We start from the raw sequence: 20,895 nt of genomic DNA, 5'->3' as shown, positions 1-20,895 counted from the left end.
GGGATTTTCCAGGCAAGAGTACTGGAGTGGGGTGCCACTGCCTTCTCCGTTCATAGTCACTAAGGTGGCTATAATCAATAAGACAGAGAAAAGCAAGTGGTGATAAGAATGTGGAAAAATTAGAACCCTGATACACTGTGATGCAGTCACTTTGGAAAACACTCTGGCAGTCCCTCAAAAGTCAAACAAAGAATTATCCTGTGACCCAGCAATTCCACTGCTAGGTACATGCCCAAGAAAAATAAAACATACATCCACACAATATCTTGTACACAACTGTTCGTGGCAACATTATTCGTAAGAGCCAAAAGGAGCAGAAACAATCCAAATGTCCATCAAGTGAAGAATGAATAAGCAAAATGTGGTATATCCGTGAAATGGATATTATTCAGAAATAAAAAAGAAATAAGGTAGTGATTGATACTACAACATGGATAAATCTTGAAAACATGCTAAGTGAAAGAAGTCAAGACAAAAAAGCCACATACTGAATAATTCTATTCACGTGAAGTGTCCAGAAGAGGCAAATCCATAGAGATAGAAAGTAGATGAAGGGTTCTCAAGGGCTGGAGGAAGAGAAAGGGAGTGACTGCTAGTGAGTCCAGGGTTTCTTTTCCTTCTGAGTACCAATGAAAAATGTTCTAGAATTAGACAGTTCTAACAGTATTGTGAATAATTTTAGGGTATGTACATTTATTTGGGCTTCCCTGGTAGCTCAGCTGGTAAAGAATCCTCCTGCAATGCAGGAGACCCCTGTTCAATTCCTGGGTTGGGAAGATCCCCTGTAGAGGGATAGGCTGCTCACTCCAATATTCTTGGGCTTCCCTTGTGGCTCAGCTGGTAAAGAATCCACCTGCAATGTGGGGGACCTGGGTTCGATCCCTGGGTTGGGAAGATTCCCTGGAGAAGGGAACGTTTACCCACGCCAGTGTTCTGGCTTGGAGAATTTCATGGACTGTATAGTCCATGGGGTCACAAAGAGTCAGAGACAACTAAGTGACTTTCACTTTCATATTTATTTCAATTAAAATAACTGCTAAGGTCCAATATGGATGTGCATTAATATGACATAAAATGTCTCTTTCACCAAAGGGGTATTTCCATATCTTGCAGGAAGATTAGACCCTTAGCTGAACAACACCAACAGGCAGCTGACTCAGACCCAGAAGTCAGGCATGGTGACTCCCAACAGAATGAAGGGCGACTGTAAACTTGCAAATCCTCAAGAAATAACAAGGTAGAAGTCACAGGAAAGAAGCCAAACTTCAGTGAAATCTACAAAGCCCAAAAAAGGAGAAAGATGACCAAAAACAATACAAGTTTTTTCTTCGAGATAAGTAGAATGAACTCCTTCCCTCTGTGGCACAGAAAGAAGAACCAAGAAGGCCACTGAACTAAACAGTCCATAGTGTCATCTGGAAGCTTGCCAAGGCCACCACCCAGAGGCTGCTCAGAGGACAAAGGAGCAGGCCAGTGACTCTTCTCCAGACAAGGTGCCCTCTCCACCCAAAAATGCCTTCAGGGGACAGGGAAGAATTGTGGTGTACGTTAATGAAGCAAAAAACATCTAAAGAAATGGAATTAAGGCAAGTGTAGAACTTAAAAAAAAAAAAACTAACTTGGAGAAAAATCTCAGAAAGTGTATCAGGAAAAAGCTTCCTCCAACCAGAGCTATTGCCTGTCTTTCTTGAAAATTAAAAAGTCATTTGGACAAGGAGCAAGCAATCCCAGAGGACTGTAAGCCCTGTGACCTGGGAGGTCTTTCCCAGCATACATGCCAACATAGCCAGCTTCTTTCTTTTTTCTGGCAAGAGCCAGAGGCAAACCTAAATGAGAGGGGCCCGGCACAATGACCTGGGACCCCACGGCCTTGTGGCAGCCCATTCACTTGCGCTGGGTGCACTAACTCATTCAGGAGAGACGATCATAAACGGCTGCTCCAGGGCCGGCTATACCAAGAACTGGACCTCAGTTTGGAAAGAAACAAGTTCAAATCTCAAAGGGGACTCTAACAAGAGCGCAGCTAAGCGAGAGCATCTCAACAAGGCCCTTTTATTGTACAGACGAAAAATCTGTATGTGAAACAGGTAAAGGTGACTTTTGCTTAAAATGAAATTAATGGCAGGGCAAGGAAGACTGAAGTGTCCGATTCTGATGTTCCACTGTGTCACATGTAGGAACAAGCATCTGAGGAGCTGCTATCTGTTAAAACGGTAGGTGAGATGACCTACTGATTAAATCTTTTCCTCAGTTAAAAATCTCCATTTCTGTGTGCCAGCCGAGCAGGTGTCAGGAACTGTCACTAAGCCAGCAAAGCTTCCATGAGCTGGCTGCCCCAAACCAAACCAACACGTATTAAACATTGCCATATGCAGGGAAAGCAGGCTTACAGTCCCAATTTTACAAAACACCCAAAAAGAGACACAAAGGAAGCAAACTTCAGAATGAGAAAAAGCAGGCTCGGCAAACTACAGCCCACTGGCCAATTCCGCCCTACCACCTGTTCCTGTACAACCCACGAGCTAAAAATGGTTTTTACATTTTTAAGTGGCTTTCAAAAAAAAAGAAGAATCAAAAAGATATTATGTAACACATGAAAAGAGTATAAAATTCAAATTTCAGCATCCATAAATAAAGTTTTATTGGAACATGGCCACGTTCATTCATTTATGTAATTGTCTATCTGCTTGCTTTCACACTGAAACACCAGAGCTGAGTAGTTGCTACAGAGTCCGTATGGCCTGCAAAGGCTAAAGTATTTACTACCTGGCCCTTCACAGAGTCAGCCTGCCAGCCTCTGATATAAAACATTATGACAGGGAGTGAGATGAAAACTAGTTTTATGGTAGTCTAAACGGTACGTGCTCAGCAAAAATAAATTCTGGACAACCACTTCAAGTTACACAGACTGCTCATCTTTATAATCAGAGAAGGGGCAGTGGTAAGCAACAAAAGAATTCAGTTTCAGTATCAAATCCATGTCAGTGGTGATTTTTGAAAGTTCACTGGCTCTATTAGCCTCAATTTCCTCATTGATAAGTATATCAGAACATCCATGAGAGGTGTCATGAAACTTAAACAAGGAAATAAAGCCCTTGGCACAGAAATTGGCCAAAAGACCAAATAAATAAGTCAATATTATTGAGATAAGAAATGGTTCAGGAGTTTCCTGGTGGTCTAGTGGTTAGAATTCAGTGGTTTCACTGCTGCGGCTCAGGTTCAATTCCTGCAGGGGGATCTGAGATCCTGCAAGCTACTTCACATGGACAGAATTTTTTGAAAAAAGAAAGAAATGAAATGGCTCAAAGTGTGGTCTGAAGTAAAGATTGGAAAAAAATAAATGTACCATAGAAAAAGAACCATTTCCTCCTGGGATTTAAAGTAAACACCAAATTCATGTAAATTCTCCCACCACTGAATTCAACCAGAAGGAATTAGAGAAATGACCTATGATCTCACTCCCCTCCTTTATTACCCAAGATTCTCACTCTCTAGTGAAGTGATTTCTGAACCTCTGTCCTCAAAGATTATCATAAATAAATATCATATCTTAAGTCTATTGTTATTGTTGTTTAGTTACGAAGTCATGTCCGACTCTGAGACCCCATGGACTGTAGTCTGCCAGGCTCCTCTGTCCATGGGATTTCCCAGGCAAGGATACTGGAGTGGGCTGCCATTTCCTTCTCCAAGGGGATCTTCTTGACCCAGGGATCGAACCTGTGTCTCCTGCATTGGCAGACGGGTTTTTTTTTTAACCACTGAGCCACCACCGCCAAGTTGCTTCAGTCGTGTCCGACTCTGTGCGACCCCACGGACTGCAGCCTACCAGGCTTCTCTGTCCATGGGATTCTCCAGGCAAGAACACTGGAGTGGGTTGCCATTTCCTTCTCCACCACTGAGCCACAGTGAGCTTCAAACATGAAAAAGCTGTCTTGACAATCACAGCCTCAGATGACCATGACTGTGAAATCAGACAGTCTTAAGTAAAACACTGTGATAATCTCTCATCTGTATGTGAGGACAATACCACCACCTTCTCTGCAGGTTGTGTTATTGAGATGCCTCACAGCAGCTGACACCTAGCAGATACTCAAGAAATAAGGGCACAGTGGTCTCTCTTCCCTTCCCTCTCTACTGCCCACACCTCTACACCCTTACAATGCTCTGCATGGCAGGCACTCATTTTACAGATGAAAAAACTGTGGTACTTCAGGACTAGAACACAACCTTTCCCAGTGTACTTTCTAATAAACTACAAATACTAAACATTTGCTATGAGAATTATGCATCAAAAAAGTGGTGATACATGCAAAACACCAAGCCTGTAACTTGCACAAAGAAAGCCTCACCAGGAAGGAACTGGCTCAGGTTCCTAGAAGCCAGAAACCCCACGATGATCCTCTACAGAGCCAAGTCCTCACCACCCACGCTGAGCTCCACTGTGCTCGAGGAACCAGAGTCACTCAGAAATCAGAACTCAGCAGGAACTATGTGGCAGGCAGAGGCAAAGTGTCATTCCCAAAAAATTCATTCCAGCTGTCAAGTTTTTCAGAGTAACCATCATATGTGAAAATAAGCAAAGGAAGAACCAAAAATTAACTGACTCCAAGCTCCAATACTCTGGCCACCTGATGCAAAGAACAGATTCATTGGAAAAGACCTTGATGCTGGGAAAGATCAAGGGCAGGAGGAGAAGGGGGCAACAGAGGATGAGATGGTTAGATGACATCACGGACTCAATGGAATGAGTTTGAGAAAACTCGGAGATGGTGAGCTCCCTGGTGGCTCAGACAGTTAAGAATCCACCTGCAATGTGGGAAACCTGGGTTTGATCCCTGGATTGGGAAGATCCCCTGGAGGAGGGCATGGCAACCTGCTCCGGTATTCTTGCCTGGAGTATCCCCATGGACAGAGGAGCCTTGCGGGATACAGTCCATGGAGTCGCAAAGAGTCAGACACGACTGAGTGACTAAGCACGGGAGATGGTGAAGGACAGGGAAGCCTGGTGTGCTGCAGTCCATGGAGTCACAAAGAGTCAGACACAACTGAGGGACTGAACAAGAAGAACATAAAAGTGATCATCTGAGCATCACAGGACTTTGACCCCTCAACCAAATGTTTAGGGTCAAGTACTCAGACTGTTAAAGCTAAAGGAAAATTACTGCAGTCATCAGGGCTTTTGCGTGGTGATCTTGCTGTTTAAAATGGCTCACAGGCATCAGAGTCCTGAAGTTTCCCTAGGCACAAAGAAAGCTGTTGTGATGTGCCTTACAAAGAAAATATTAGACAATTTTCGTTCAGGTACAAGTCACAGTGTTGTTGCTCATATATTCAGTGTTAATGAATCAACACTACATATTAAGTAAGAGGACTTTAAACAGAAGCATACAATACAATAAAAGTGAAAGTGAAAGTCGCTCAATTGTGTCCAACTGTCTGCAACGCCATGGACTATACAGTCCATGGAATTCTCCAGGCCAGAATCCTGGAGTGGGTAGCCTTTCCCTTCTCCAGGGGATCTTCCTAACCCAGTGATTGAACCCAGGTCTCCCATACTGCAGGCAGATTCTTTACCAGCTCAGCCACAAGGGAAGCCCAAGAATACTGGAGTGGGTAGCCTATCCCTTCTCCAGGGGATCTTCCCAACCCAGGAATCAAACCAGGGTCTCTTCCATTGCAGGCGGATTCTTTACCAACTGAGCTATCAGGGAAGCCCAACACAAGATCATGTATCTATCACTTGATGAAAATCTAGTGACCAGAGGCTCATAGGAACTAACTCAGTATTTCTCACAGAAGCAATGGTTCGAAATTCACTAATTTAGTACTTGTGACTTGATGGAATATGCACATGTGCATGCATGCTAAGTCACCTCAGTCATGTCCGACTCTTTGAGACCCATGGACTGTAGCCCGGCAGGGTCCTCTGTCCACGGGATTCTCCAGGCAAGAATACTGGAGTGGGTTGTTGTGCCCTCCTCCAGAGGATCTTCCTGACCCAGGGGTTGAACCCTCTCCTGAGCTCCTGCATTGCAGGCGGATTCTTTACCACTGAGCCACTGCAGAAATCCCTAATAGACACAACTACCATGAATGATGACTGTATGTTATAAATACAAAGAAGAGGATATGGCAACCAGGGTGAAAGGGCCACAAGAGTCACTTGCACTATTCTTACAACTTTTTTGAGATTATGTTAAATTAAAATTGCAACACCTTTTTCAAAAGTGGAAACCATACTACCGGCCACTTTAGAGTCTCAATGACCAAACAAATCCCGAGAACTAGATCTTCTTGGTGGTTCTGAAAATCTCTCTTGCTCCACTCCCTCTGCACACACAACTTAGAGAATGAAAGTCAAACTGAAACTGAGCAGGACTCTGTATGGCCTTCACGAAAGCAGTCTCCTAGGCCTTCCAGAGTTCCAAACAGCAGGCACCAGCAGTTACTCATTAGGGAAGTGAAGGGGTGCAGAAACGAAAAAAAGTGTTAAGTAGGAAAAGTAATGGCAACAGTTCAGTGATAAAACAGAGTTCTAGCTCCTCCTCCAGGGATAATATATACAAACATGTGCTGTGTCTCTGAAGGACAGGGAAGCCTGGAGTGCTGCAGTTCACGGAGTCACAAAGAGTCAGACAAGACTGAGCGACTGAACAAGAATTAGAAGATAAAAGTGATCATCTGAACATAAAAGTGATACACCCAACACTTATCTCTGAGTAGTTCTGCAGAAGCTAAGACCCTTACTCGGGTCAAGTATGGTGACTACAGGCTGTAGACTGTCACCAGAGGGTCAGTGGTTGAGACTCACATCACCCTGTTACCTCACCACCAACCAATCAGAGAAAGTCATAGGCCATGGGCCCTCACCCCAAATGAGGGAGGGATTGGGATTGACAGATACACACTGCTGCTGCTAAGTCGCTTCAGTCGTGTCCAACTCTGTGCGACGCCATAGATGGCAGCCCACCAGGCTCCCCCATCCCTGGGATTCTCCAGGCAAGAACACTGGAGTGGGTTCAGATAAACACTACTATACATAAAATAGGTAACTATTAAGGACCGACTGTAGAGTACAGGGAACTCTATTCAATACTCTGTAATAGCCTATATGGGAAAAGAATCCAAAGAGTGGATGTATCCATCAATGTAACAGATTCACTTCACTCTACACCTGAAACCAATACAATGCTGTAAACCAACTATACTCCAATTAAAAAAAAAAATTCATTTCCTGGCAGCCATCAAAGAATTCAGGTGTTTTGAGCACAAGCAATCTTGTTTGGCACCCAACAAATAAACACTGTGAAAGTGAAAGTGAAGTCGCTCAGTCGTGTCTGACTCTTTGCAACCCCATGGACTGTAGCTCACCAGGCTCCACCCTTCATGGGATTCTCCAGGCAAGAGTACTGGAGTGGGTTGCCATTTCCTTCTCCAGGGGATGTTCCTGACCCAGGGATCGAACCCAGGCCTCCCGCATTCCAGGCAGACACGTTAACCTCTGAGCCACCAGGGAAGCCCAATAAACACTGTACTTCACCACAACCCAGTGTCAGTAAACTGGCTTTGCTGTGCGTAAAACAGACCCAAGTTCAGTTCAGTGACAAAACTATTATTTTGTTGCAAGGACAGTATCTTCCCATGATCCATTCATCATCGCTTCATGTTTCTCTCCCAAATGAAATAAAATGCTAGACATGTTCCAATCACAGAATTCCAACCTCTGAGCACACAGTTCAAAAAGGCTATGGCCCCCAAAAAGGATCTTGAATTTTAGGAAGACGCCCTTTTCCTTCCAGTGCAAGTTTATCCAGTGGGGATTTGAAAAACCTGCATGTGTGATCTAATTAGGTTTTACATTCAGAAAAGCTGAAAACCCCCTAATGTCTCAAAAGTTTTGAGATACAATGTGTGAACATTCAGAGTTAGAGTAACTGTGAACATTCTCTCAGAGGCAAGAGCAGCATACATATTTTTGGTTTGTTGCTCAGTCACTAAGTGATGTCATCCAACCATCTCACCCTCTGTCGCCCCCTTCTCCTCCTGCCTTCAATCTTTCCCAGCTTCGGGGTCTTTTCCAATGAGCTGGCTATTCGCATCAGGTGGCCAAAGTATTTTTGGTTTAAAATCTTGTAATCTTGATGGTAATCTCTTTCCCCAGGGAGTTGGCCTTCTTTATTATCAAAAAAGAATCTGATTGTCAAAAACGATGCCTAGGTCCCTCTCTCTAGCCTAGAAACACAGGGAAAGATGTTTTGAGAAATACCAAGAGAAATGTGTTAATTTGCAAGACACCAGATCCTGAGTTTAGATTTTATTTTCTCTTGTCCTTACCAAATCCTAATTTCCTCCTCCTGCCCACCACACCTCTGGCCTTCTCTACAATGCAGGCTGTCAGGATCAAGATGCCAGGGGAGTAGAGGAGTACTTTCAGCCAGCACAGGGATAGGGCAGGAACAATAAGTCTCTACAGCTAATCAACTATGCTTTGAGTACACTGAATCCCATCATCTTTCAACTGTAACAATGAAGGGGGAGAAGGAAGATGCACAGAAGGCTCCTGAAGGCACTCACAAACTGGCAATCACCTGAGAGCTTGTTGATACTGCAGGCTCAGACCCTACCTGAACCTCCTGATTCAGAATCTGTTTTAACAAGATCCTTGGGTGATGGGTTTGCACAAGGTTAATCCACCACCACCACCCCTTTATTCTCCACTCTGCCTGGGGAATCTGCCTGGCTCAGACAGGTCCTCCAGCAAATTTGGCTTAAACTTTTTATTCAGAGAGGCCTTCCCCAGACTATGTCAGCTAGATGCTTGTATATGCTCTGAGCCTCTGTATTTCTCTCCCATAGAATTCACCACCACATTAAATAGCATAATGAATGGTTCAGTAGCAGTTTTCCACTCCTCTGTGCAAGCTCTCTCTGGGCAAGGACTCCATCTATCTTGTTCACCATGGTAGCCCTGGAGCCCGGAACAAGACCAGAAACAAAGTAAGCATTCAGTAAGTGTTTTTTCCTGAATAAATGAATGGTCCCAGTATGTATCAAGCACAAGTATCAAGTGCTAGACTTTGGAAAGAAGGGACAAAAACAATTAAAACACAGTCCTTGTCCTTAAGCAGCTCATAGCTTAGTGGATTTCTGTTGAAGCTAATGAGAGCCAAGCTCTTGAAAGCACGCACTGCACTCAAGACTGTTTTTCCTGTTTCTCTGCCAAATGACAACAGGTAGACCAAAAGTTCTCCAAGGCCCTCCAGGGAACCACCCCCACTCCACGCCCTCGAAGACCTACAGGCAAGCATGTCCTCACCTACTCCTCCATTCAAAGATTCTCCCCTCCCAGAGTTCAATACTTAGTCCACCCTTCTCTCTCTGCCCTCTCTCAGGCAACTCCAGCAGTCTTCAGCATTATTTCATTCTCCCCTAAGAAATTCATGTTTCCTCTGGGATAACAACCCGCTTTCTTCATCAGCCCTCTTATTATGAGATGTCAAATTTCCCTTGTTATCACCTTTCAGAATTACCTAACTCATTTCCAACCACTCGATTATTTCCTGTGAGCTAACAGGTCTATTGTCAACAGAAACCACTCAAATCTATATCCAAGACCACATTGAGAAATCTCCCAATTAACTATTCAACATTCAATTGTCCTCCCACTTTCTTCAGTCTTTTCCTACTTGTTGCAAAGAGATACTACGAACCAATGCTGTCATCTCTTCTAGGATTATCTTCTCAATGGTTCTTTTATTTATTCTTGTTTAACAGACAAAGATCTCTTGATAGGCTTACATCCCAAAGCCAATATCCAAATACCAGGGTAACAAAAACATATCTAAGTGCCTAAGCTGATGGCAGTAAGAGTAACATGTTTTCACTTCATCTCCAGAGAAGCAGCTCACAGAGAAATATTAGCAGAGGCAAACAACACAGACAGGGTAGCAAGTGCTCAGTGAAGAAGACAAAAACCATCAAGGCAGCCCCCAGCGCTCTCCAAGGGGCTCAGAATCCACTCCACCTCCCCAGGCTGACCCCCGTTAGAACACGATGCAGCCACTGCAAACAGCAAATTCTAGATTCTATGACTTTGATGTAAAGATCTGTTCTAAGCACTGTTTGTGCAACAAGTATTAGAAATATTCATGTGCCTGTCATGAATGGGGCTAAAAATTCCAAGGGTATGTCTTCTAAATATTTTCTACATTGCAGTCTGTAACACCATTTACCAAACAATAGCAGACTGGAACCCTAGTCCAAAGATTTGGTTTGTGACTATGAGAAATTTTAAAGCACTTTAAAAAGTCACCAATTGCTTTCTTAAATGCTTCATTACACACTTCTAGGGTAACTGGCCTTAGCCTACTCATGGGTTTCAAATCACCAATGCCTTTTTTGGTTCAGATACACTTTGCATACCTGCCCACTCTGCATTTCAGAACTGCTATGAAAACGTGAGACGAAGGTTGAAGGTCTTATTTCTTTTGAATCAATGTGCTGGCACTGCTGGTATGGGAGGCAACTCCCCAAAGACAAGTCTTCTGTGAAGGAAGCTCAAGAAAGAGTGTTCTGATGACAAAGACCTTTCCTCCCACCCACGGAGATGAACGGAGGTGAAACTCAGGTTGTTAGGTGAGAGAGTGCATTCCAGGCACTACTCAGTTAACAGGCTCTGTGCGTCCAGCCCTCCCCACCTTTTTGCTCTCTTTGCTTCTCCTCAATTCCAGTGCTCAGAAGAAGGAGAGAAGTGCAGCCACGATTCCTGATTCAGAAAGGAGAGGGGCTTCCTTGGAAGTCCAGAGGCAAAGACTCTGAGCTCCCAGTGCAGGGGGCACAGGTTCAATCCCTGGCCGGGGAACTAGATCCCACATACCACAACAAGAAGACTCCACATGCTGCAAAAAGACTGAAGACCCAAAAGGCAGCAACTAAGACCTGGCACAGCCGAATGAATGAATGAATGAAGAAATAAACAGGAGAGGGCACAGCTACTGCTTTCCCAGCCTCGATGGCCATAGCTGGTGTCATCTCTTCTTTCTCCTCCTCACAGCACTGCCTTCACTGAGCAATAAGTACAGTATACAAACTAGCAAACCACAACCCCATGATTAAAACGGGGGCAGGAGACCTGCGCCAGATACAGCTAAATGAATGAACATCCGAGTTCTTGCAACATCCTACAGAAATCAAGATTATTGCCTTTACTGCTCCTTAGGTTTTACTTCCATAAAGCCACGTGCATTTTTTTCTTACAACTGACAGCAACAGGGATGCTAGGTTATTGAGCATAATATGGAATGCTGTTCAGAATGAACCGTTGCGTAAGAATAGCTAATACATTTATTTTGGCTTATGTGCAGGGCTGGCTGTAGAACTTGGGGAAGTCAGGTAACTTCTATGCTACCCATGAAAGGTGTTAATTTTCCCATTTTATTGTCCAAATTTCTCTGGAAACTTTTCCTATTTGAAATGTTGATAGGCAATTTGAGATGTCAAACTAAAGAAATGGATGTCACAAATCTACCAGAGTCCTTTATTGCTAAATTAATGTTCCATCCTAGAATTCTCCTTACTATTAAAATCCTTCTGAGTGTGTGATGAAGTCCCTTATTACCTAACACAGCTGGAGATTACAAGACAAGGAGTCCTTCCTTCCCCACTATATGCTGGGGCCCCAGCCCACCCCATCCTCCACCATAATGCAGATTTGCACACCTCTTCAAGAAGTGAAACAGAAGGCCATTTGGCCACGATCTGGAATTTACTTACAATTACTGCCCAGGAGAGACTGTCCCTCCATTTTCATTGAAAATACCAATAATAGAGCCATCCCTGGCCATCCGGTGGTTAAGATTCTGTGCTTCCAATGCAGGGAGCATGAGTTTGATCCCTAGCCAGCAAACTAAGATACCGCAAGCTACACAGCAAGGCCAAAAAAAAAGAATGCAGTAATATTCCACTTACCCTATACTGTCACTAAAGCCCAACTCTATGATTCCTTTCACCCTATTTTTCCGAGGGGGGGGGGCAGTGCACACTCTTTCCAATGTATTACCAAATAAATGAACGTCTTTCACACATAAAGCACAGAAATTTCACGAGCAAGTTGCTGGACAGCTCAGACTCCTGGGGCATCCTTACTGTTTAGCCCTGTGCTATCAATTCCTTTCAAAAACCCAATTTTCCCTGTTGTTACTCAGATAATCTGAGTCGCAAGTTTACTGTTCTCTCTATACTGGTTTTCCGCTTCTCCTGTTGATAATCAAAGAAGCACATTTTCTTACAACATTAGAGTAAGGGAGGTACGCTCATTAGGAGCACCAATCCGGGGACGACAAAGAATTCAGTGGAAGCCGAGCAGCCTAGTCAGCAGCCTAGCCGCCTGCCTGTGTGACTTGCTGGCAGGGAGATGACTAACGTGGGCAGGAGGGCTGAACCGGGAGCCAGGCCTGGACCCCACGGAGAGCCTGCGGGAGGTCTCGGGAGAGTCTAAAGCTCTCATAAGAGAGGAGTTTAATAAGATAACTCAGCTTTTAAGTAACAGAGGCAGCCTCCCGGCTTCTGGGCTTCGAAAGGGCTCACCCGCCAGGAGTAATAACACAAGCAATTACTGCACCTAGAATAATAGAGCTCAGCGGGGCCCCAGGACCCAGGTCTCCCCTCTCATTCACCTACACACAGGGGAAAGAAACGGAAGGAAGAAATGCCCCACTTTCCATGAAGACCTGGGACAGTCCTATTAGGTAAGCAGATAAATTACATTTGGCAAAGTAAGTCACTGTTTTGGGTGGTTGCCAAAAATAAAAATGCCCCTGGTATTAAAGGCTGTATATAAAGCAATGCCCTCTCCTAGGACAGAATTCCTAGTTTAAAAGTTTGTAGCACTGCATTCTAGAGACTGGAAACAGACTTAAACGTCTCGCTTCTCATTCCTTTCTCTACCACAAACTTCCAACAGGCCTTTAGGCACGTTGCCTTCAACTGGTACCTTGACTGCAGGTTGCTTGCAGCTGCCTTCAGGAACATCTGAGTACACCCACCTGGACCTACTCATTTCAGCTGTCTTTTATCTCCCCTGTTTTATTTCTCTGCCTCTGTCAAGACTTGTCACTTTCACCGTCTCCCCAGAAAAGAGGTTTAAAGCAAAGAAACTGACCTGAAATATGACATCTGATTTTTCCAACCCATCCATTCTCCAAGAAAAGCTTCAGTGTTTCACTTCATGAGTTCCCCCTTCCACCATAAAACACGGTTACCTGCCTCTATTAAACAGCATTTCAATGAGACAGACACCTATCTCAACAGCCTAAAAAGCTTTACCCAGAATCAGGTGCAAAGCCTGGTATCAAACCGAAGCTGCCTGTGCTTCAAAGAAGCCTGGAGACACCCCACACCTTAGGCCATCCTCCCAGCGATTTATGGAACCATCTAACCTCAGTTTATTCTGTCCTCTCTGAACTATGCCAACCCAGTATTCCCCCCAGACTTGACCCTTCATAACCAAATCAACTAAACATACATTTTATCACTCAAATTGGGACACTGTGAGAGTGAAAGTAGGGTGTTACTGACAGTCATGCCAAGACAACAGCCCTGGGCAAACTGGGATGTAAGTTGCCCTGTCCTTACAAAGGTGGGAGGCCAGGTAAGGCGCTGTTCCTTGCAAATTACAAATTTATGCTGATCCTACATACATGATTCCTCTCTCCCAGTCTCCAAAAGAGGACCAGAAAATGCTCAAATTTGGATTACCTAGTCCACGTTGGAGCAAAGAAAATGGAATGTTTTATATTATAGTGGCAAATTTTTCCTAAATATATTGTTTTGATCATTTAGAAGGGAGGGTGGGGTGGAGATGGAATGCAGCCCAGTTCTGAAGTACCAGAAGCTAGGGGGTCGCAGGGAGGAGAGGGCAGGAGCCAAAGGAGTTAAAAATTTTGCCAGATGCATTTCTGCCTGACTAGCCTCACCTCTGTCACTGAACTCCACCTAGTATTCACACACACAACTGCACTTTTCCATGCACTCCTAAATCTGTTTAAGCTTTCCTAACAGTTAAATGAACAATGCCTCCAAAGCTCAGAAGGTTAGACATGTACTCGTACATTTACCTTTCTGCTAAGCCAAAATTAGGGACTGGTATGTTATCCATTTCTTATTTGTGCCAAGGACATGAAAGAAAGCAAATGCCATCACATTGTTTATAAAATAAAGGACATTTCAGTCAAAAAATACCAATAATAATAGAAAAAATATGATCTTAAAATTAGAGCCAGTCTTTCAAACTGGGGGTGGCCGAAGATGAGATGATTAGACAGCATCACCAACTCAATGGACATGAATTTGAGCAACACCAGGAGACAGTGAAGGACAGAGGAGCCTGGTGTGCTGCAGTCCATGGGGTCACAGAGTCGAACACGACTTAGCAACTAAATAACAACATTACAAAACTTGCCGGGTGCCACTCTTGCCCTCATGTTGCCTCAGTCAGTTCCATTTCCACTCTCGTCTGAGCTGGGAACAACTCCAGCCAACGGTCTGAATACCGCCTTCTTTCATCTTATCAGCAAGAATCCCATGAGGCGAGCACTGCTCATTTACAGGCAAAGCTGGAAGGTAACGGGTCAGGGACTTGCCCAAGGCATCGGGGCCAGCAGTCGGTGACACTAATGACGTGAGCGCAGCCGCCCCAGAAAATCAGTTCGGTTCTGTCTCCAGAGACAATTTATGTGTCCGTTTTCCAAAGTGTGGGCTTATTTAAAAAACAAAACAAGAAAAACTGGTTTCCGTAGTATATGATCCCTGTGTGTACCAGCATTTAATATTCATATGTAAATAAGAGCTGTCTCTTGTCTTCTTTTCGATTCTCTTTCAATCCCTCCCATTAAATGCAGTTTCAGTTTAGAGGCAGGGAGCCTTCAGCACATCTCTACCACCTGTTACACAGTCTTCTGCAAAATGCTGTTTAGAATTTAATAACACTCGCTATTTTGTTTTCATTGTGGGGTTTTTCTGAAGGTGCTTTCTAGTAAGCAGTAACTAGCAAGTTATACTGGTTTCCCATTTTCATTGGTGAAACCATTTCCTTTTAAAATAATACGACGATTTTTAAAGACAACTGATTGTCCCAAAGATTTTCAAACTAAAAAAAAGTAGAGGCAGTGTTCGGATATGCTAAAAACACGAGGGGCACATGCACACCCGAAACCCAGGAAACTGGAGGTAAACCCTTTCCGGGGTTGAAATCAGCTGGCCCCGGTTCAGCCTTTGAACAACTCTAAAAAATGGCTGGGTTTCTCGGAGCAGGATGTGGTCAGATTCACCACCACTACCACCCCCACCTTCTAATCCAAGTAGAAAAAAAGAAAGAGGAAGAGCTATGCATTAATACCAGTCTGTAGGGGGAAAAAGTCAGGCCTCTCACAGGACCTTGCCTCTGACCTCCTCCTGTCCTCCGCAGCTGGGCAGTGGCACACTTCTTAGCGAGGGAGCTTTCTAGAACCCAGAGAGAGTAGACAAGGCTAGAGCCCTCAGAGCCGACTCTCCTCTAAGTTCAAGACCTTAAAACCCCTGGGGGGCCTTGAAGCAATTAAACAATGGTGATTTAATGATCCCCAGGGGCTGAACCCTGCCCTCCACTGGGGAAGACAGTGGTTTTCAAGGGTACTGACTGGGGAAGTAGACTACCAATTGTGAAACGATTAATTAGTGTAAGGAGATTGTTGGGCTTCCCTGGTGGCTCAGAGGGTAAAGAATCTGCTGGCAATGCAGGAGACCTGGGTGAGATTCCTGGGAAGACCCCCTGGCGAAGGGAATGGCTACCTATTCCAGTATTCTTGCATTCTGCCCTCAGTCGAATCTAAGATGATCCTTGTAGGATATAAAAAGGTAAAGTCTAAATAAAGACCCCCTGCAGCCACCAAAAACATGAAGTGTACTCCCGGAATCTGTCTTAGGGAAATGCTAACACAAAAACACAGAGATGTATCAAAGAATGTTGACATATCAACAGAGAAAAAAATGGGTAAGTAAATACATCCAAACCACGGAACACTCCTCAAACACTGAAGAATGAGACAGACATATAATCATGACACTGAAAAGTAGTTTTGACAATTAATTTTTAAAAGGAAGTTACAGAACTGATTATAACCTCATTTCTGTTTCTTTAAAAAAAAATGGGGGGGTGTATAAATCTGCATAAAAAAACTGCGAAGTACATTTACTTACAGGGATGAGAATGAATGGGAGAAAATTCATAAGGAGGGTAGAGGGAGGAAGATTTTTGCATTCAACTTCACATAGTTCTGTACTGTTTGAAGTCTTAAGAGCAAGCATTAAGTCTAAATTTTAAACATCGACAGTTGTAAAATGACTAACACTGGATGGCACTCACCTGAGCATTTGGAAGGATTTCTGGGATGAACTAGAAAAGCTGGTCAAGAGAAGGAAAGGCCACCAAGGAACTGCAAACGTGACCCTTCAACCTCAGGCCTTCAAAGGCTTGAGAACGATAGGAAAATTTTATCTCCATATTTGGCAAGCCAGTGGAATAAAAACTAAAGACCAAGACCACCAAAGAGGTCATTTGGGGTTTTACTGGTGTTGTTCTTGTTAAGAACAGGGCTTATAAACAAGAAACAGGATGGATCTAAATAGACAAATCAAAAAGTCCACGTGTGTGGTTCTGTAGGATTAAAAGGGCAGAAAGTGAGGAACAGAGACTCTTCATGCTTGTGGATGACACAAAAGACTTCCACAGTAATAACGTGCCAAGGTATTGGTGCCAAATTATAGGAAGATCTGGGGAATCTACGCAAATAGAAGGAAAAGTGGCAGATGAGTGTTAAAATGAGCATATGGCCTAAATCAGGCACATAAAACAACTTCTCAGCTGTCAGTTCTGACCTAGCATAAGCTCTCAGAGTCACTGTAAATGGACTCCTGGGGACATCAGCCCAATATTGAGCCACAGATTAAAAGCAATGCAAAGTGTTCTGGGAGCCATTGAGATAAGTGCTAAAAAGAAAAAAAGAAGCTACTATCTCCCCTCATATACAATTCCGGTGCACTGGCCCCAAAAGCATACACTCCTTTTGCATTTATGTCCTGACCCTTCAACTACATACAGCACAGGAATTAAATAAGATCAATGGGTCTCGAATGCCAGCCCCTGGATCAATCCCAAAGGGTCCCTCTTCAGGAGAGAAAGCCACCTAGGAGTGGCTTTTTAAAAATATGGATCTCCAGGCCGCATGTGCAGATTCTAATTCAGTGCCTCAGAACAACCTTCCAGGTGGTCCTGAGGCAAGGATGTGTTTAGAAAATCACTGGGCTCTTAGGAACTCTCTCTCAAAATCTCCTCCCAGAAAAGAATCTAAGAAAGCTTACAATAAAAAATAAACTCAAAAGAAAAGAAACCCTGTGAGGAACTACCAAGAATAGATTTAGATGATTCCTATACTTGCACATTAAACAGAAGTGGGAAAGATCTGCAGGACAATGACAATAATCTAAAGGAAGAGGCTTTGGCCTCAGAGCCTGAAAACCAGAGCTCAGAACCCGACCAAGCCCCAAGCTCCCGCCAGACTCACTCAGACAAAGGGCCAGGATCAACTCCCAGAGTTTATGCTCCCAGAGTGCCCTCATCATCCCCACCTCTCTCAGGTCTAGACCTGCTGCCCCAGGAGAATGGCAGGGTGTTCAGAAGCAGAGGTGAGACCACATTAATAAAACCGACTGGAACCATGTTCCTCTGGATCCCAAGCAACCACTCCCACTAGTCTATCCTACCACCACTGCTGAAGCCAGGAACCTCCCTGGTCCAATTCTACCCACCCTCCAGCCACTCCAGTAACTGGTCATTTAGTCTAATTCAAATTCTAATTCTGGTCTTCCACACTAGAAAATCATATTTCAACTAAACTACCTTCTCAGAAAATAAAAATAAAACAAGCAGTGGGAACAGAAAATATGTCTCCCACAAGGTAAGCATCAATTCAAAGTGAAGACTAGCAGAAGGTATGAGATTCCTCAGCTTTGATTCATGCCTAAAAGACATGTAATATAGGGTTTCTGATACAACTGCAGCCTTTGGGGACTGCAAGGAGCTTCAGAGTCCAACCACTTCATTTAATAAAAAAAGAAAGAGCCTGAAAGGTGTACTACCTTACCCCACAGTGCCCAGAGCGAGACCAGCAGCAGCTGGCCTAGAACTGTGTCCCCTGAATCCCAGGGTGATGACCTCTCTTCTCCACCAGGCTACTTTCCAGGGACAATGTTAATACTGGGTTGGCCAAAAAGTTTGTTCAGGTTTTTCCATAAGCTGCCACGGGAAACCCAAACGAACTTTTTGGCCAATCCAATATATGGGCTTTATTAACTTGAACCACAGATCCCCAATCTCCTCAATTCCCCTTATTACACATGAGGTTGGTGTTACCAGACCATAGCAGACTACTGCCCACATAAAGAGAACTTGAAGCACCTCATATAGAGGGGAAAGAGAGCCTTAAAGTCACCATAAGCACATAAATGGAGAAAATTTGTACCAGCCCAGTTTACATCAGAGACTGAACATCTCAAAAACAACATCTAAATTGTCATTAGGTTTATTTTTCCTGTAAGTCGCTTAACTTCCTAATTTTTAAAAAATGCCAACTGAAACCACTGTTCTTTTTATTCCCCTAAATATTAAAGCTAAGTGAGAAAAACATAACATTAATTTATCATACCGAGTCTCACTGAAAGTAAGTGAAACCCCACAACACTCCATCTGCATCAAATGTGCACAACCTGTGATTCTGTATCAATTTCTCCCTTAAGAACAGAACAAAGCATATGTCAGTCTCCCAAGAGAGGAATAGCAACAGAAACTGGGTGGGGAAAAAACGAAAACGAAAAAACTAGGTGTTGGGACTTCCCTTGTGGTCCAGTAGCTAAGACTCCACGCTCCCAATGTAGGGGGCCAGGGGTTCCATCCTTGCTCGGGGAACTAGATCTCACATGCTGCAAATAAAGATTTCCCATGCTGCAACTAAGGGCTTCCCTGGTGGCTCAGGCAGTAAAGAATCTGCATGGAACGCAGGAGGCCTGGGTTCAAACCCTGGGTTGGGAAGATCTCCTGGAGAAGGAAATCCAGTATTCTTGTCTGGAGAATTCCATGGACAGAGTAGCCTGGTGGGCTACAGTCCATGGGGTCGAAAAGAGTCGGACACAACTGAGCGGCTAACACATGCTGCAGTTAAAGATCCTGTGTGTGACTGTCCCTGAATGCTTAGTGGTAAAGAATCCACCTGGCAGTGCAGAAGACACAGGTTCGATCCCTGCTCTGGGAAGATTCCACATGCCTAGGAGCAACTAAGCCTGTGCACCACAACTATTTTGAGCCTGTGCTCCAAAGCCTGGAAGCCACAACTACCGAGCCCACATGCTGCAAGTACTGAAGCCCACACGCCCTAGAGCCAGTGCTCCGTAACAAGAGAAGCCACCAAAATGAGAAGCCTGCGCACCACGACTAGAGAGTAACCCCTACTCTCCACAACTAGAGAAAAGCCTGCGCAGCAACAAAGAAAGACCCAGCACAACCATAAATAAATAAATGAAAGTATTAAAAAAAAAAGAAAAAGATCCTGTGTGCACGACTAAAACCTGGCACGGCCAAATAAATAAATATTAAAAAAAAAAACACACAAACACCTGGGTGGGTATCTATCTCCAAAGAAATAGGAGAAAAAGCTACATAAGCCCAGTAAGAACTGAATCCCTTTACTTCATTCCTTGCCCCTGATACGGCAAAGAATTTCCTAAAATCTTCAGCTATTATTTTCCTTGAAGAAATGAAATAAAATCTAAACATCAGGTTCCAAAGGATATCTACTGCTGTAACCACTGCTAGAATCATACCTGTCAGATGGCTTGATGGCCCATGCTGATAAGTGAGGTTCACAACAGGCCTTAGTTCCTCCTCAAATGCATGCATGCTAAGTCACATCAGTCATGTCCGACTCTGTGCGACCCTATGGACTGTAGCCCGCCAGGCTCCTCTGTCCATGGGATTCTCTACGTAAGAATACTGGAGTGGGTTGCCTTGCCCTCCTCCAGGGGATGTTCCTGACCCAGGGATTGAACCCGAGTCTCTTACATCTCCTGCACTGGCAGGCAGGTTCTTTACCACGAGCGCCACCTGGGAAGCCCAGAGACTCCTTGCTGCTGCTGCTGCTAAGTCGCTTCAGTCGTATCCGACTCTGTGCAACCCCACAGACGGCAGCCCACCAGGCTCCCCCATCCCTGGGATTCTCCAGGCAAGAACACTGGAGTGGGTTGCCATTTCCTTCTCCAATAGAGACTCCTTAACTGCTTAAATTCAAAAACCTGGCAATTTTCTCTTTTGAACTTAACAAATGAGAACTAAAATATTCACGTATTTCCCCAATTTCATTCTCCAAGCAAACTGGGCATAAACGCACGAAATCATTTGCCTCCTTATTACCAGCGCTGAGAACAACCCAGCCTCAGGAGTCCCCAACCCTGCATGAGCCCTTCCTTCCTGACCATTACTTTGAGCTCTGAAGCATGCTACTCTGCTTTTCAACATCGTTATTACCTAAAGCTTGCTAGGTTAAAAGTGTTGCCAGAGGCCAGAGCTACTACATTCCAAGTAGTAATAAAATGATGCAAGAAGCATAAACTTCATCAGGTTCTAGATGCTATGCAACTCTTGTTGAGCCTGTTCTTAGCATTTATCTTCTCGTCTAGGTCCTATTTACTGAAAGGTGGTGACCTCAGGAATACACGATTGGCTGGTAGGAAGTCAAAGAACCCTGGTCGTGGCCCTGTAAGAAACATGACCAAGAGCAAGCATTTTGTTTTAAATCAGTCTCCTATCGATTA

General features: G+C 44.2%; 1 protein-coding gene across 2 annotated transcripts in view; it reads right to left on the bottom strand.

Moving 5' to 3' along the window:
- SND1 (staphylococcal nuclease and tudor domain containing 1) overlaps window positions 1–20,895 on the bottom strand; it is a 422,591-nt gene that overhangs the window by 396,171 nt on the left and 5,525 nt on the right. Inside the window, exon 1 of one of the 2 annotated variants that reach the window (XM_055590845.1) lies at window positions 13,160–13,898. The exons of the other annotated variant lie outside the window; for it this stretch is intronic. Within the exon in view, the coding sequence (XP_055446820.1) occupies window positions 13,160–13,195 (36 nt within the window). The 5' untranslated portion in view covers window positions 13,196–13,898. Of the gene's footprint in view, window positions 1–13,159; window positions 13,899–20,895 lie in introns of those variants that run through there. 2 annotated transcript variants of the gene reach the window in all.

The sequence above is a fragment of the Bubalus kerabau genome, chromosome 8 (genome assembly GCF_029407905.1).
Source record: "Bubalus kerabau isolate K-KA32 ecotype Philippines breed swamp buffalo chromosome 8, PCC_UOA_SB_1v2, whole genome shotgun sequence".
Taxonomy (NCBI): domain Eukaryota; kingdom Metazoa; phylum Chordata; class Mammalia; order Artiodactyla; family Bovidae; genus Bubalus; species Bubalus kerabau.
This window is presented reverse-complemented; position numbering and strand designations above follow the sequence as displayed.